Source organism: Orcinus orca, chromosome 11, assembly GCF_937001465.1.
Source record: "Orcinus orca chromosome 11, mOrcOrc1.1, whole genome shotgun sequence".
Taxonomy (NCBI): Eukaryota; Metazoa; Chordata; class Mammalia; order Artiodactyla; family Delphinidae; genus Orcinus; species Orcinus orca.
The window spans coordinates 48,183,642-48,197,325 of NC_064569.1; the positions used below are offsets into that span (position 1 = coordinate 48,183,642).

General features: G+C 34.9%; 1 protein-coding gene across 1 annotated transcript; it reads right to left on the reverse strand.

Annotated features, from left to right (window-relative positions):
* Positions 1-7,057: 7,057 nt before the first annotated feature.
* On the reverse strand, positions 7,058-11,623 carry LOC101287482 (ATP-dependent RNA helicase DDX3X). Its single transcript, XM_004276579.4, has one exon. It carries the CDS (start codon positions 11,532-11,534, stop codon positions 9,546-9,548), a length of 1,989 nt encoding a protein of 662 aa, XP_004276627.2. The 5' UTR covers positions 11,535-11,623; the 3' UTR covers positions 7,058-9,545.
* Positions 11,624-13,684: the final 2,061 nt, after the last annotated feature.

Consider the following 13,684-nt stretch of genomic DNA (forward strand, 5'->3'; position numbering starts at 1 on the left):
AACAAATTAAGGAATAAAAACTATATGATCATCTCAGTAGATGCAGGAAAAGCTTTTGACAAAATTCAACACCCATTTATGATAAAAACTCTCCAGAAAATGGGCATAGAGGGAACCTACCTCAACATAATAAAGGCCATATATGACAAATCCACAGCAAGCATCATGCTCAATGGTAAAAAACTGAAAGCATTTCTACTAAGATCAGGAACAAGACAAGCATGTCCACTCTTGCCATTATTATTCAACATAGTTTTGGAAGTCCTAGCCACAGCAATCAGAGAAGAAAAAGAAATAAAAGGAATACAAATTGGAAAAGAAGTAAAACTGTCACTGTGGATGACATGATACTATATATAGAAAATCCTAAAGATGCCACCATTCAACTAATCAATGAATTTGGTAAGGTTGCAGGATACAAAACTAATGCACAGAAATCTCTGGCGTTCATAAACTGTTAAAACTGGAACAAATTTGATGTTTGGAGCTGAACAGCGTTTAAACTTTAGATTTTTGTATGTAAAGAAAGATAATAAAGTTATCATGACATATGTAAATGCCTGAGTATTGCTTACCAAATTGGATCCAATAAGGCAGATTCTGCTTTAACATTTAGCACTTTTAAATAGTTCATTTGTTAGAAAGAATGCAGATATCATATATAGTTTTATATGCCATAGATCATTCTAGTTAGAGTAGATGGGGATGAATGGATGGATGGATGGATGGATAGATAAACTGATAGCTGAATGAAGGAATGGGGAAATATGTTATAGATAGCTACATAAATCAGTAAATGCACACTTGAGTCTAACCTTAAGTTTATATAATCTAGGTAAACCAAACGCTTTTTCAAATTCCTTTGAAGAATCATCATATGGATGGATTCTTAAGCACAGAGGAGTCTCATTTGCAACTGATAACCCACAAGAGAAATGTGAGACAATGTGATTAAACTAACTATGTACACCACCATTCTGTTTCTATCTATCTACACATTACCTTTCCTGCAAAAAGAATTTTTTTAAATGATGCTATTACTTTAATAGTTTCCATTTGCATTTTGAATTTTCATTGTGCCAGTTATCCAGTCCACTTATATAGTGAAATTTGTGGGCCTCATGGCTATTTTAATGTGATGCCTTTTACAATGTAATTGAGAGAAGTCTCCAGTGAATAAAATAAATGGTTTCAGAGGGTTCTTAAGCCCTCAACAGACATCAGCTAAAATGTTAAGAGTGCCTCCAAATCCCACTGGTGCTATATTTTCTAACCATGAAAGAAATGTCATTATTGTAAATTCCCAGCTTTTGTCTGAAAATCTTGTACTAGATCCCTTGAGTACCAGTTCAGTTAATTAATTCAAACAATTTCCTCTCTAATTTCTAAAACATTTTCATATTTAATACAATAAATGAGGTACTAAAGGGGCTCACTCATTGTTGGTCATTAATATGCCAGGGAATTAGAAAAATTACCCCTAGTCTTCAGTGACATGAATAATGTATTTTTTTTTTTTTTTCCTTCCAATGGTTCTGACCTGGACAAGGTTAAAAGCACGGTTTCTCTGCAACTGAATTTTTAAAAATCCTATTTTCCACTTGCTTTGGTTTTAACACATATATCCAAATAGTCTTCCTTTCCTTTCAGCAATAAATCTGATATGTAGCTTGATAGGTTATGCCAATTTAAAGATTAAATTAGTTAATAATAACTTTGAAATTAGTGATTAGTTTAGAAGAAGAATAACTGCATTTTCCTTGAACCAGTACATAAGGTTAATGCAGCTGGGAATGTGATGGCTCCGGTAACTTTGACACTAATTGGTGATTGTGTTACATGTTAAGATAAGGAGTCAGTATGAATGAATTCTCATGAGGTTTGCAGGAAGACAAAGCTATTTGTTCACAAACCTACTTTTCTCCATTTGAACGATTGGTTTAATTTCATAAAAGGTTGGTATGTGACCTTCAGGATAAAATTCCATGCATTTCATGCCACTGACTCTATCAAATGAAACAAAGCATAAAAACAGCTTTTTCTGTAAAGCAAATTCAGCCATCTATTTATCAATATGAGTCTAATTGTTCAATTTCTTAAATTGACTATCTCTAGGGGAAAATGTGTGAGATGAAAAGAAAATCAGGCTTATTATAACTGTTCACATTGCTTTGTGTTTATATAACCCTTACCCCAAAAGTCTTCTAAATCATTTTATAACCATTATAAATTTAATCTTTTTAATGTAAACACACAGATATTATTATGAATGTGATTTTGAAGTGCTGAAGAAGAATCTAGATATTTGGGGGAAGGGTAGCGTAATTATGCACAGAAAATTGTCCATCAGATAATTGGAGCAGAAAAGAGTCAATTCCGATAAATTCTAGTGTAGAATTATGGGCTCAATCCTGTCTCTGACTACCAATTGAAAACAGCAATGTTTCAGCTCTAAACAAAAGGTTCCTATTATATTTTGTTCATTAGTAATTTTTAAAGGCTTAGTTATTTCCACTAGTCACAATTCAGTGTTTTCCTTATCCAACTTAAAATTTGACATCGAAAATGCATCATTTATTCTTCATTTGAAACATCTACTCACCTACAGATTGCCTTATAATAATGAACATTTGCATAGTGAAAAGCATGTTTGGTTAAAACAGTGATGTACGTAGATGTTACAAATACATTCTTTAATCTGTTGTTAATAGATAATTGGGCTGTTTTATTTAACAATTTTACATTGTAAGTCACAGTTTTCAAAAATTGTTTAAAGTATGTATATTTAACCTTGCTTATCTCACCATATATAATGTGTTTCTATAACTTTCAGGGCTTAGACAAATATGAGGATATTGTTCATATTTTCCATTTTCAAACAGGTTTTTACATTAAAAAAATATTTTTTTGAGATTTTTAGTCACTAAAAGTAAAGGTCAGTGCTAATATGGTTTTAACATAAAAACCTGTTATGGACGAGCACTGAAGTCACAGTGTCATGAAAGCTTAACATGTTTTGTGTTGACTGAAAGAAAACAGAACACATCTGAATGACAAGGTGCTTGTTTGTAGCTACGTTACCCAGTCTGAGCAACCAATAATTTTTCATCTTATTTCTGTTTCTTTCTCCTCAGTTTTTATGGACTTTTATTCTAAAAAATGACAATAAAAAAGGAAAATGGAATGTTCAAAGAAACTAACAACTTTTAAATAATATAAGAAATAAATAATGTTAGTAAGAAAGAAATACAAATAGAAAAGAGAAATACATATTCAAGATGGCAATATTTTCTACAGGTTTTATTGATAGGGAAAATCATCAAAACATATTTGAACATATAATTCTTTAACAATTAGTTAATTAGATGAATACCTTAAATAAGCAATTTAAATATCTTAGTAATTCTGTAATTCTTATTACATTTAATTTCAAATTCTTAATGCTACTTATCTAAAATACACAGATGTATAAAAAACACAGATAATCTCACTACCACCTCTCCCACTACCCTAATCACTACTTTTTGTTGTCTTTGTGGCATAATATAACAGAGTAAAGTAAATATAACTTATTCAGTAATTGTCCTGTTGTCTCTTTTTCTTTTTTTTTCATAGATTTTCAGGAGTTGAGTTGTTGGTTCAAAAAATAAGTTGGTTTGTAATGTTAACAGATCATGCCAGAATTACTTCCAAAAAAATTGTAATAATTCACAGTATCCCCAGCAATATAATGAAACATTTATTTTCCCCATTTTCCTGATTTCCTAACACTAGTAGATGGCATTGATCATTGTATTTTGTTTGTTTTTCTTTTGTTTTATCCTTTGAATATAGGAAAATAATCCTTTTTACCCACTAAGGTACCATTTTTTAATTTATTGATCATTTGCATTTCTTCTTTTGTGACTAATCAAATTTTGTCCTTTTCTTTCCTTTTATGAATATATATTACATTTCTAAGATTTATCATATATTTTTTTCAGTATTCTCCAGAGAAATAGAGCCCATAGTGTATATATAAAGAGGGAGAGGTTTATTTTAAGGAATTGGCTCATGTGACTATGAGGGTAGGTAAGTCTGAAATTTGTTAGGCAGGTCTGCTGGCTGGAAATTGAGATAATGTTCAAATCTGCAGTGCTGCATCTGAAATTCATAGGGCAGCCAGCAGACTGGAAACTCGGGCAGGATTTCTATGTTATAGTCTTAAGGCATAATGCCTTCTCTGGGAAACCCCAGTTTTTGCTTTTAAGGGCTTTAACTGATTGGATGAGGCTCACCCACACTGTGGAGGGTAATATGCTTTAAAGTAAATTGATTGTAAATGTTAATCTCCCCCACAAAACACATTCACAGTAATATCTAGCATGGTGTTTGACAAAAAAACTGGGCAACATGGCCAAGCCAAGAATACACATAAAATTAACCACTGTGTTCGCAGTGTCTCTAATTCAATGCATTCTGACTGCTGTGTACAGTCCACTGGCTGAATATTTCAACAGCTTATTCTTCATCAATTTTTGTGCATTTACGTTGTTTTTTGCTATTGTGCATAGTGTTTCCATAGATATTCTTGTATGTGGAATCTTTAATAGGTATTTCAGTTTTTCTTGGCTAACTAATACACTTCTAAAATGAAGAACAGGGAGTTGGGGCTTGCCCTATATCCAACATGTCAAGACCTGTTATGAACCTATTTTAATTAAGACAGTATGAGAAGGCACTGGAATAGGTAAACTGAACCACAGAATGGAAATGAGAGACTGTGCATGTCTGGTATTTTAATGACATGTCAGATAGGTTGGACAAGTAAGGACCTGTCAATAAATGGAAATGGAAAAAACTATTATTCATATGAAGAAAGATGAATTAAATTTCAACTTTCTATCTTAAGCAAAAATACACTAAAGAAAATTAAAAGATCAATTACAACTGGGAGGAGATTCTCATGATACAAAATTGAAAAAATATTATCAACATATACAAAAATACATTCTACGAATTAGTAAGGAGAGCACAAGCAACTCAAAAGTACCATGGGTATGGGACATGATTAAGCACTTCCCAAAGGAAAGACATAAAGCAATGCTAAACATCATTGTGATTCATAAAAAAATTAAATCAAAATCTCAAAATTGCTCACACACAAAATACATTCTATAATCATTAAATTACTGATTTTTATAACATGGTATACCTTTATCTCATCAATTTATAGAAACTCACTGTATATTAGGAATGCTGCTCTTTGCCAGTATATGTGTTATAAATAATTTTCTAGTGTATTATTTGTCCTTTTCCTTTCTATTGTTTCTTATATTTATATTTTGGTGGCCAATATAATTGAGTTTTCATATTTAATGTAGCCAATATGTCTGTATTTTTCTCCATCTTCCAATTTTACACAAATAATATATTATTATTATTTAGAACAAAGAAAATTAACTCAAAACCACCATGATAATATTTTATTAAATTATGAAATTTTGAAACTATATTTAATAAAATCTAGCAAAAATGTTCAGGATGACAACTCTCCCCAATATTATTCAACCCTGACTTTATGTTTGGGGTTAGTGAAGACACACATATGCAGAGGAGTAGATGAAACTAAGCTACCTTCTCAATGCGTTTTTAGAAAACATCATTCGACAGATAATATAATTACTATGTGTAAAGCACTATTTTAATTGTCTCTGTGTTTTGTCATCTGGGGTTTATTGTTAAAAAATACTGTGACTCACTTTGATGGATCAGTTGGAAATTCCAAATGTACCCCAGCTATCAGCAAAACTTATTTTCTTTGAGATACAAAAAATGTCCTCAAACTTTTATTGCAGCATTATTGAAAAATGCATTGCCCTCCATAGGCCTTCTGAAAATTCCCAAGAGGCACATGAACATGTATGGTTCATAAATCCTGCTTCTGCTAAATTAGTTCAATTTAGCAATCATATGCCATTACATTTGGGCTATTCTTGCTCTCCACCACATTTGCCCAGCTATAAAACTTTGCCCTTTAATTTTTATGAACACACACACACACACACACACACACACACACACACACACACAACGTTTAAGTCAATTGTATACACAGGGTGGTGCAGTGAATGTTGGAAGACAAGGAAAGATGGAGAGTGTATATTATCTCAATTTAAAGTGCCATATTCTGATCATTACCTTCTATTTTCCAGCTCATTTCCTCTAATAGCCCAACTCAAACAATCCTCAAAATAAATCTGGACCTTCTTCAATCCTTAGATCCTTTCTGGTTTTCGCTGTCTATGATCTGCTCCATACTCATACTTCCCTATTTACCCACCTTACATCACAAGGAAAATCATCATAGTCACCCACTCACATAAAGCTCTCAAATCCTTTCTAGTTTCATAGTACTCACTGGCTTAAATCACAATCCTGGTTAAACCTAAAATGTATTTACACAGGTGAACATAAATGAGAAAAACATGTGAATTGCTTTCATCTTAAGTTCATGATCAAAAACCTCAAGCAAGCCCATAAAGGGCTGGCAATTAGACTACATTGAATTTAGGCATTCACATTTTCCACTTTCTTAGGTTAATTATTTCATAATTTTTCCTCTTAAATCAAATGTCAGTACTTGTTTCCCATCATCACATCAAACTGATGACGTTGCTACTCATTTCACTGAGAGAATCTCTCACCACACATCTACCTACTTTCAGTCCTTTTACTTTTTTTGAACTTTCCTTCTCATAGCTAAGGCCAACCACTTTACCTATACATTTCCCACTTAATCAGTTTGCTCCAGAAAACTTTCACTTCCTCCTGAATCACTAATATTTATGACTCTGCTGGATCATTCCTGTAAGTATATAAACACATTATTATTTTCCTACCTTAAAAATTAGCAAATCTTTCCAGTTATTACCAATATGGAGGAGCTAGAATTATGCTTAAGGTCTTACTGTTATTAATTACAAAACACAAATCCAGGCAAAATAGAGCAACAAATTGTGTGTACAGAAACAGATCCACATATATATATATATATATATATTTTTTTTTGAGACTGTGCAGTTCAACTTTTTATTTTAATAAAATCAGAATATGCACAGCACATGCAGTGCTAGCATCTAAACTAATACAATAAGCAATTACTAAAGCTACAGTGACTTGAGGTTCAATCTTCACATTCAGCAAGTTTAAATCCACTCATGTGATTTTTGAAACCTTATTTATTAACTGAAAATATTGCTTGCTGATAAAACTTGCTCAAATGCTAACGCTGAATGTACAAGTCACTGATTATGCCAATACAACAAAGATAACCACATGTTTGAGGATTGCAATGAGCCAGACATTCACTGAAAAAAAAAAAATACACACAACGAAACAAAACTCACACAATATCTGAGAATCTGGACACTTCGTATCAGTGTTTTGAAGTGTTTCATTAATATCTTAAGACAAGTGTATCAAAACCTTGGCATGATTTAATTTAAAGTCGCCAATTTTATTTTTACTAACATCAGAAAGTTATGGCTACACTGCCAATGCCGGGTCTGCTTAATTTGACTTAAGAGTTTATTATGACTTAACATTAAAAGCTCACACTACCCCGAAATATATAATTTCACGCATACGGTGACATTCAACATTCAAGTGCCAGTGTTTTTGTACTGTCTTTTGGTCAAGTTTCTTTAAACTTTCAAAGAATCACTTTTAGGCTTACAAAAATAAATATTTGTCAAAATGTTCAATAAATATTACATAAAACTAGCAGCAAAAAGTATCTAGAAATCTGTCGTGTGCAAATAGTTTTCTTCCCAACTATCATTCCCATTGTCCCAAATAAATTTTAGAATCTAGTCCCATCCCCTTCCTAGACAAGCTGCGTTCAACAATCTCCAAGAGACAAAATAAGATTGGCAGTTTAAGGACACGCACACAAGACATATATATAAAATTCTCTGAATGTGCAATAAAAGAAGTACTTTGTAAAAAGTCATGGGCAAAATGTACAAGGGCCTAAACCTAGACTAATTGAAATAGCACCATAACAAATGACCTCAATACTGTCAAGTGCACCTACTTAATAAAAGTTTTAGAACAAGGCACAATACACTTGAAAATCTATTGCACTTTAGGAAATTTTTGCCATCTTCCTATGCCACTGTAAAAAGATTGAGCGTTTTGATCACCGCATTCTGGCCACAAAATTAGCACAGAATTCAAAGTGGCAGAGGCATTTTAGTGGTGGACAATGCTCATCTTTGGCCAGATTTAGCATAAACAGACTATAAATACAATGGAAACCTATGCAACTAAAACTGACTAAAACTGCACTGTATAGCAGAATTGACACCTTGTGCAGTTATGTACATATTTCCAACCTGTGTGATCTCAAAAGATTTCAGTTTGTTACTCTTCTGGAGCCATTTTTACAAAGTCTATAGTAAGCCAGTTTAACATCTCAACGCAGCTTGAACAGAGTAATGTAAATCGGCATTTAAAATAAAGCCTGCTGCATTAATTCTTCCTGTTCATACCCTCTTGACCAAAAAACATCAACACTAGCATGCGTTATTAGACCAAAAATCATCCAGGGCCCTAAATGAGGGCTGGTCATTGCTGTGGTCAGCCATTCTACCATTTCAATTTCACTTATGGCAGGCATTTATAAAGTCTAAGTAGATGAATTCTCCTAAAAACCTATCTCAAGTTATCAGACCTTTATACTTTCCCTGTAATAGTATGCCCACATCTGGCTAGCTCATAATTAATGATCTGCCTAAACACTGAAAGAGGAATTGCTGTATTTACTTGCATTAACTTTGAAAACAGTGCTTTGAATGTATGCATGTATTCATACATCACCTCATCATGACTGGAATGGCTTGTTTAAAGACTATCAGGTTCTAAATACCTATCCAGGATAGAGTGAGCAAATCAGAACTTTAACTTAATACAGTTTGCCACATTAGAAACTAATTCCATTAATATGCTTCAAGACGTTTGTTGTTTGTTTTCCCCCAATCTGCAAGTATCAAAAAGCCCTAATGCAGGCTACCGCATAAGTTTTTTCCTTATAATATTTATGGATGAATCGATGATTCCTGTTAAGTTGTATCACACCTGTGTGCCAAGGTTTGATTTTAGCCCAAGTTCAGTAAATTTATTTTGTCAAAACAATTGGTATCTTGAGCATTACTGAGCCAACAGGACATCAAAATAAAAAGTTGTCTAAAGTTAAAGGCACAGTACATTAACAAATGATCCTCAGTCACAAAATTATAAATGCAGTTTGGGATGGGGGTTGGGAGGGGAGTTAATCCAAACTACAGCAATGAAGTCTTCAAACCACCTTCTGAACAGGGCTGCTGATTGTTCCTTTCAACTCTTCATGTGACCTTGAGCTCCCTTAAAAAAAAAATTTCAGTGGAGAATCACAGCTGGTAATGTACTGCGAGTTCTTGAAGCTACACAAGGTATAGTCTGGCTAAGTTACATGTGGTTTCCATATTAGCTTGTTTGGCAGGGTGACCTACTGCAAAGCAGGTTCAGTTACCCCACCAGTCAACCCCCTGGGAGTTATAATTTCCTCCATATCCATCACTGTTGTAAAAGCCTCCATAGCCACCTCCACCAAACCCTCTGCTGCTGCCATGGCCGCCTCCACCACTGCGGCTGCTGCTGGCGCGGCTGCTGCTGAAGCTGGAACTGCTGGCACCACTACTCTGTCGATAGTCTCTGGCACCAAATCCTCCACTGAATCTACTACTTTTGGATCGTCCACGACTGCTACCCTTGTAGTGATGTTCATAAGCCATGTTTTCTAACCAAGATGGCACTTCTTGTTTAGCTTCAACAAGAAGATCCAACAAATCCTTGGTAATATTTACGTTCCTCTCATTAAAGAATGAGGTGGCAAGGCCAAGGTTTCCTACACGTCCTGTACGGCCAATGCGATGTACATATTCTTCAATATCACTGGGCAAATCAAAATTGATAACATGTTTCACATTTGAAATGTCCAGTCCTCTTGCTGCTACTGCTGTAGCCACTAGAATCGGGCTTTTTCCTGAGCGGAACTGGTGAAGAGCCTCTTCTCTATCTCTCTGAGATCGGTCTCCATGGATACTCGTACAGGCATATCCTTCATGGTACGAGAAATCCTCTAGAGAATCTGCACCCTTTTTGGTCTCCACAAACACTAAGGTCAGTGAATCTTTGCCTGTTGCATTTAGAAGGTCAAGCAGAAATGACCGTTTGTCTGACTCTTCCACCCAGACTACTTTCTGTGTGATGTTCTCAGAGGTAGAGCCAACTCTTCCTACGGCCAGAAAGATATACTCATCCAAGAAATCACGAGCAAGCATCTGTATTTCCTTCGGGAAGGTAGCACTAAACATCATAGTGTGGCGAACTCCCTTTGGTGGCATAGTATCTTGTTCAACGATTCTACGTATTTGAGGCTCAAACCCCATATCCAACATCCGATCAGCTTCATCTAACACCAAGTATTTGCAGAAGTCTAATCCAATCTTCCCTCTTTCCATCATATCCACTAGATGTCCTGGAGTGGCTACTAACAAGTGACATCCACGTTCTAAGTCTCGAATTTGCTGACCAATATCAGCACCACCATAAACCACGCAAGGACGAACTCTAGATCGGTATGAAAATTTCCTGGCTTCCTCATAGATCTGTACAGCCAATTCTCTAGTTGGTGCTAACACCAAGGAGATTGGGTATTGTTTGCGGCGCCCATACCTTCCATTTTCCTTCATGGCCCTCAAAGCCTCGCCTGGACCATCAGAATAAATCTGACTCAAGATGGGCAAGAGAAATGCTGCAGTTTTTCCAGACCCTGTTTGGGCACAAGCCATCAAGTCTCTCTTCTCTTTGATAATAGGAATAGCATGCTTTTGCACTGGAGTTGGACGAGTGTAGCGAGTAAGCTCAATGTTTCCCATAATAATTTCTCCCATCTCAAGATCACTGAAACTTTCAATGTGTGGAGGACAGTTGTTGCCTGTTGCCTCAACTGGAATGTCATCGTATTTTTCAAAGTTAATCCCGGTGTTGCCTCCAGAAAAAAGTTCTTGTTCCAAGCGTTCACTTGGCGGGAGTGGTTTTGACCAATCATCTTCATCTGATTTGTCACACCAGCGACTGTTTCCACCACGTTCATATTTTCCAAAGCCACCTCTCTCACCACGGCTGCCAATGCTGTCATAGTCACCTCGTCCACGATCATCAAACCTTCCCCTTGATCCACTTCCACGATCACTGAAGAAACTAGACTTCCCTCTTGAATCACTACGGCAACCAAAACTGCTGTATGCATCCTTATCTTTACTAGAACTCCACCCTGAACTGTCTTTATCATAGAATCCTTTAGTAGCTTCTCTGTTCCTTAAGTGAGGAGGAATATAGCGCCCTTTGCTGGCGGTACTTCCTCCACTCTGATTATCAGAAGAGTTCAGGTCTAGGCCAGCAAACTGCTGGTCCAGCCCGAGCGCATTTTCCACCGCCACATGACTCATCCCTGAAGAGTACCGAGAACTCGGAGTCTTCCGCTGCTGAGCTAATGTGTTTGGCTCACCGCAAAGGCCCTCTCACGGGAGAACTGCGGCTCTCCACATATATATATTATCACCTGATTTATGACTGCAATTCAATGCAGAAAGCTGATCTTTCCCATAAATCGTGCTGGACAAATTGTATATTTACTATTCCTCACAACAAACAAAAACCAACTTGATCTGCCTCATCGATCAACTCTAAGAGGTGAGACAAAAAACCTTTAAATGAATATACATGAGAAAACCTTTATGCCTTTGATACAAAGATTTCTTACAAAAGACATGAAAGTCAATAACAAAATAAATATGATAAATTAGCCTTCAATAAAATTAATCAATCTGTTCATCAAAATCACCATTAAGGAAGTTAAGATAAATGCAAACTACATGCTAGGAGAAGATATAAGCAGTACCTATATCTGAAAAAGATCTCATATCCAAAATATATTTAAAATTCTAATGAAATTACTTTTTCTAAAAAAATAGTCAACCCCATTAAATAGACAAAAGAATTGAACAGTCAACTTGGCAAATATGAGTTTCAAAACGGCCAATAAAACAAAAAATGGTTCACATCATTATTCATGCAGCCATCAAAATAGCTCAGTCTGAAAAGTGTGATATTACTAAGTGTTGATGAGGATATGGAACAGATGAAACACTCTTACATTGTTAGTAGGAGTATAAATTGCTACAACCACTTTGGACAGCTGTTGGAAGTATCTTCTGAGAACTATTACAAATATTTTTTCCAAAAATAGTGAGTAATAATGTCCATAAATATATATGCATAAGAATGTTCATAGCAGTTTCACTAAAAGTAATTTCAAACTGGAAAGAAGCCAAATATCCATCAGCAGCACAATGGGTAAATAATTTGTGACAGAGTCATAAAATGGATGCTACACATTGTGATACTACACAATGAAAACAAGCCATTTTACAACATGTGTGAATTTACAAAATATTCCATATACCTGTTATTAATTTTTATATACCTGTCTTTTGTTTCTGCACTTCGGATGATAGTCTCCTGTCATGTTTCTCAGGCTCAGCCTCATGCCTTCCTTCCTAAGGTGTTTTTTTGAACTCTGACTTCTTCCAAATCTAACATTTAGAGCAATTCAGCTCTCTCAATTCTCATACTCATATCCAGGACCACAGTTCCTTATCCAAACGCATGGAGATTCTCAAGAGAAAAAAAAAAATCCTTTCTTGAGTGATATCCACCTTCCCGAAAGAGCAGTTACCTATCTGTTATGTAACCATGGGTTAATTCAGTTTCAAAATATACATATACATATACATCCTCCCCTCCCTGCCATCTTTGTCATCTGCTAGGCATATCTCTGCTACGTGCATATCTTCTCAAGAAAATTGATTCCTTCATTTTTATTCATGGAAACTTATGGAGAAAAGCTCTGTAGGTTTTATGATGGAAGGTATGATCAGGGTATCACTAAATGTATATAATTGTTATATGGAATATATAAGAGAGAAAATATGCTGGAGTCACAATATCAGTTAGGATACTAATTTATTTTTATAGGTTTGAGGTGTAGAATATCTAGAATATCCTACAAGTAACAGGAGCAGAAAGAAAAGAAATAAGTGCTACTTAGGGACAGGTGAATTCAAATGACTGGTTTTATAGAGGAACATTTTCCTCTATATAAAGAAAGAGTTTAAAAAGAGTCAAGATGGGAGCATCAGGAAAAAGATTAAATCACTCCTGTTATTTTGAGATCTTGCCTTCTCTAGAGATATATTTGAACTTTTTAACCTTTTAAGTCATAAGTTATAAAGATAGCATGTTAATGCCTGATGCCATATCAAAGACATCTTTTCAGGCATATCCAGAGTACATTTTCATAAAACATCAATTTAGGTTCTGTCAGTTACAACTGCTCCTGAGAGATTTCATCAGTCACATTGTGTTAAATCACATGACTGTACATGAAATGATTGATAGCATACAGATAGAACATATCCAAATATGTAAGTTTCATTAGGAAATTTTAAAATGACCCATGAGCATTTCACACAGGCCTCAAATACCAAGTATTTTAGCATGACTTTATTCTACATATAGGTTTTAACTCAGAGAGTTA

Excerpts from the sequence above, each read along its gene's own strand:
- LOC101287482 (XM_004276579.4), bottom strand. The coding sequence starts at position 11,534 with ATGAGTCATGTGGCGGTGGAAAATGCGCTCGGGCTGGACCAGCAGTTT.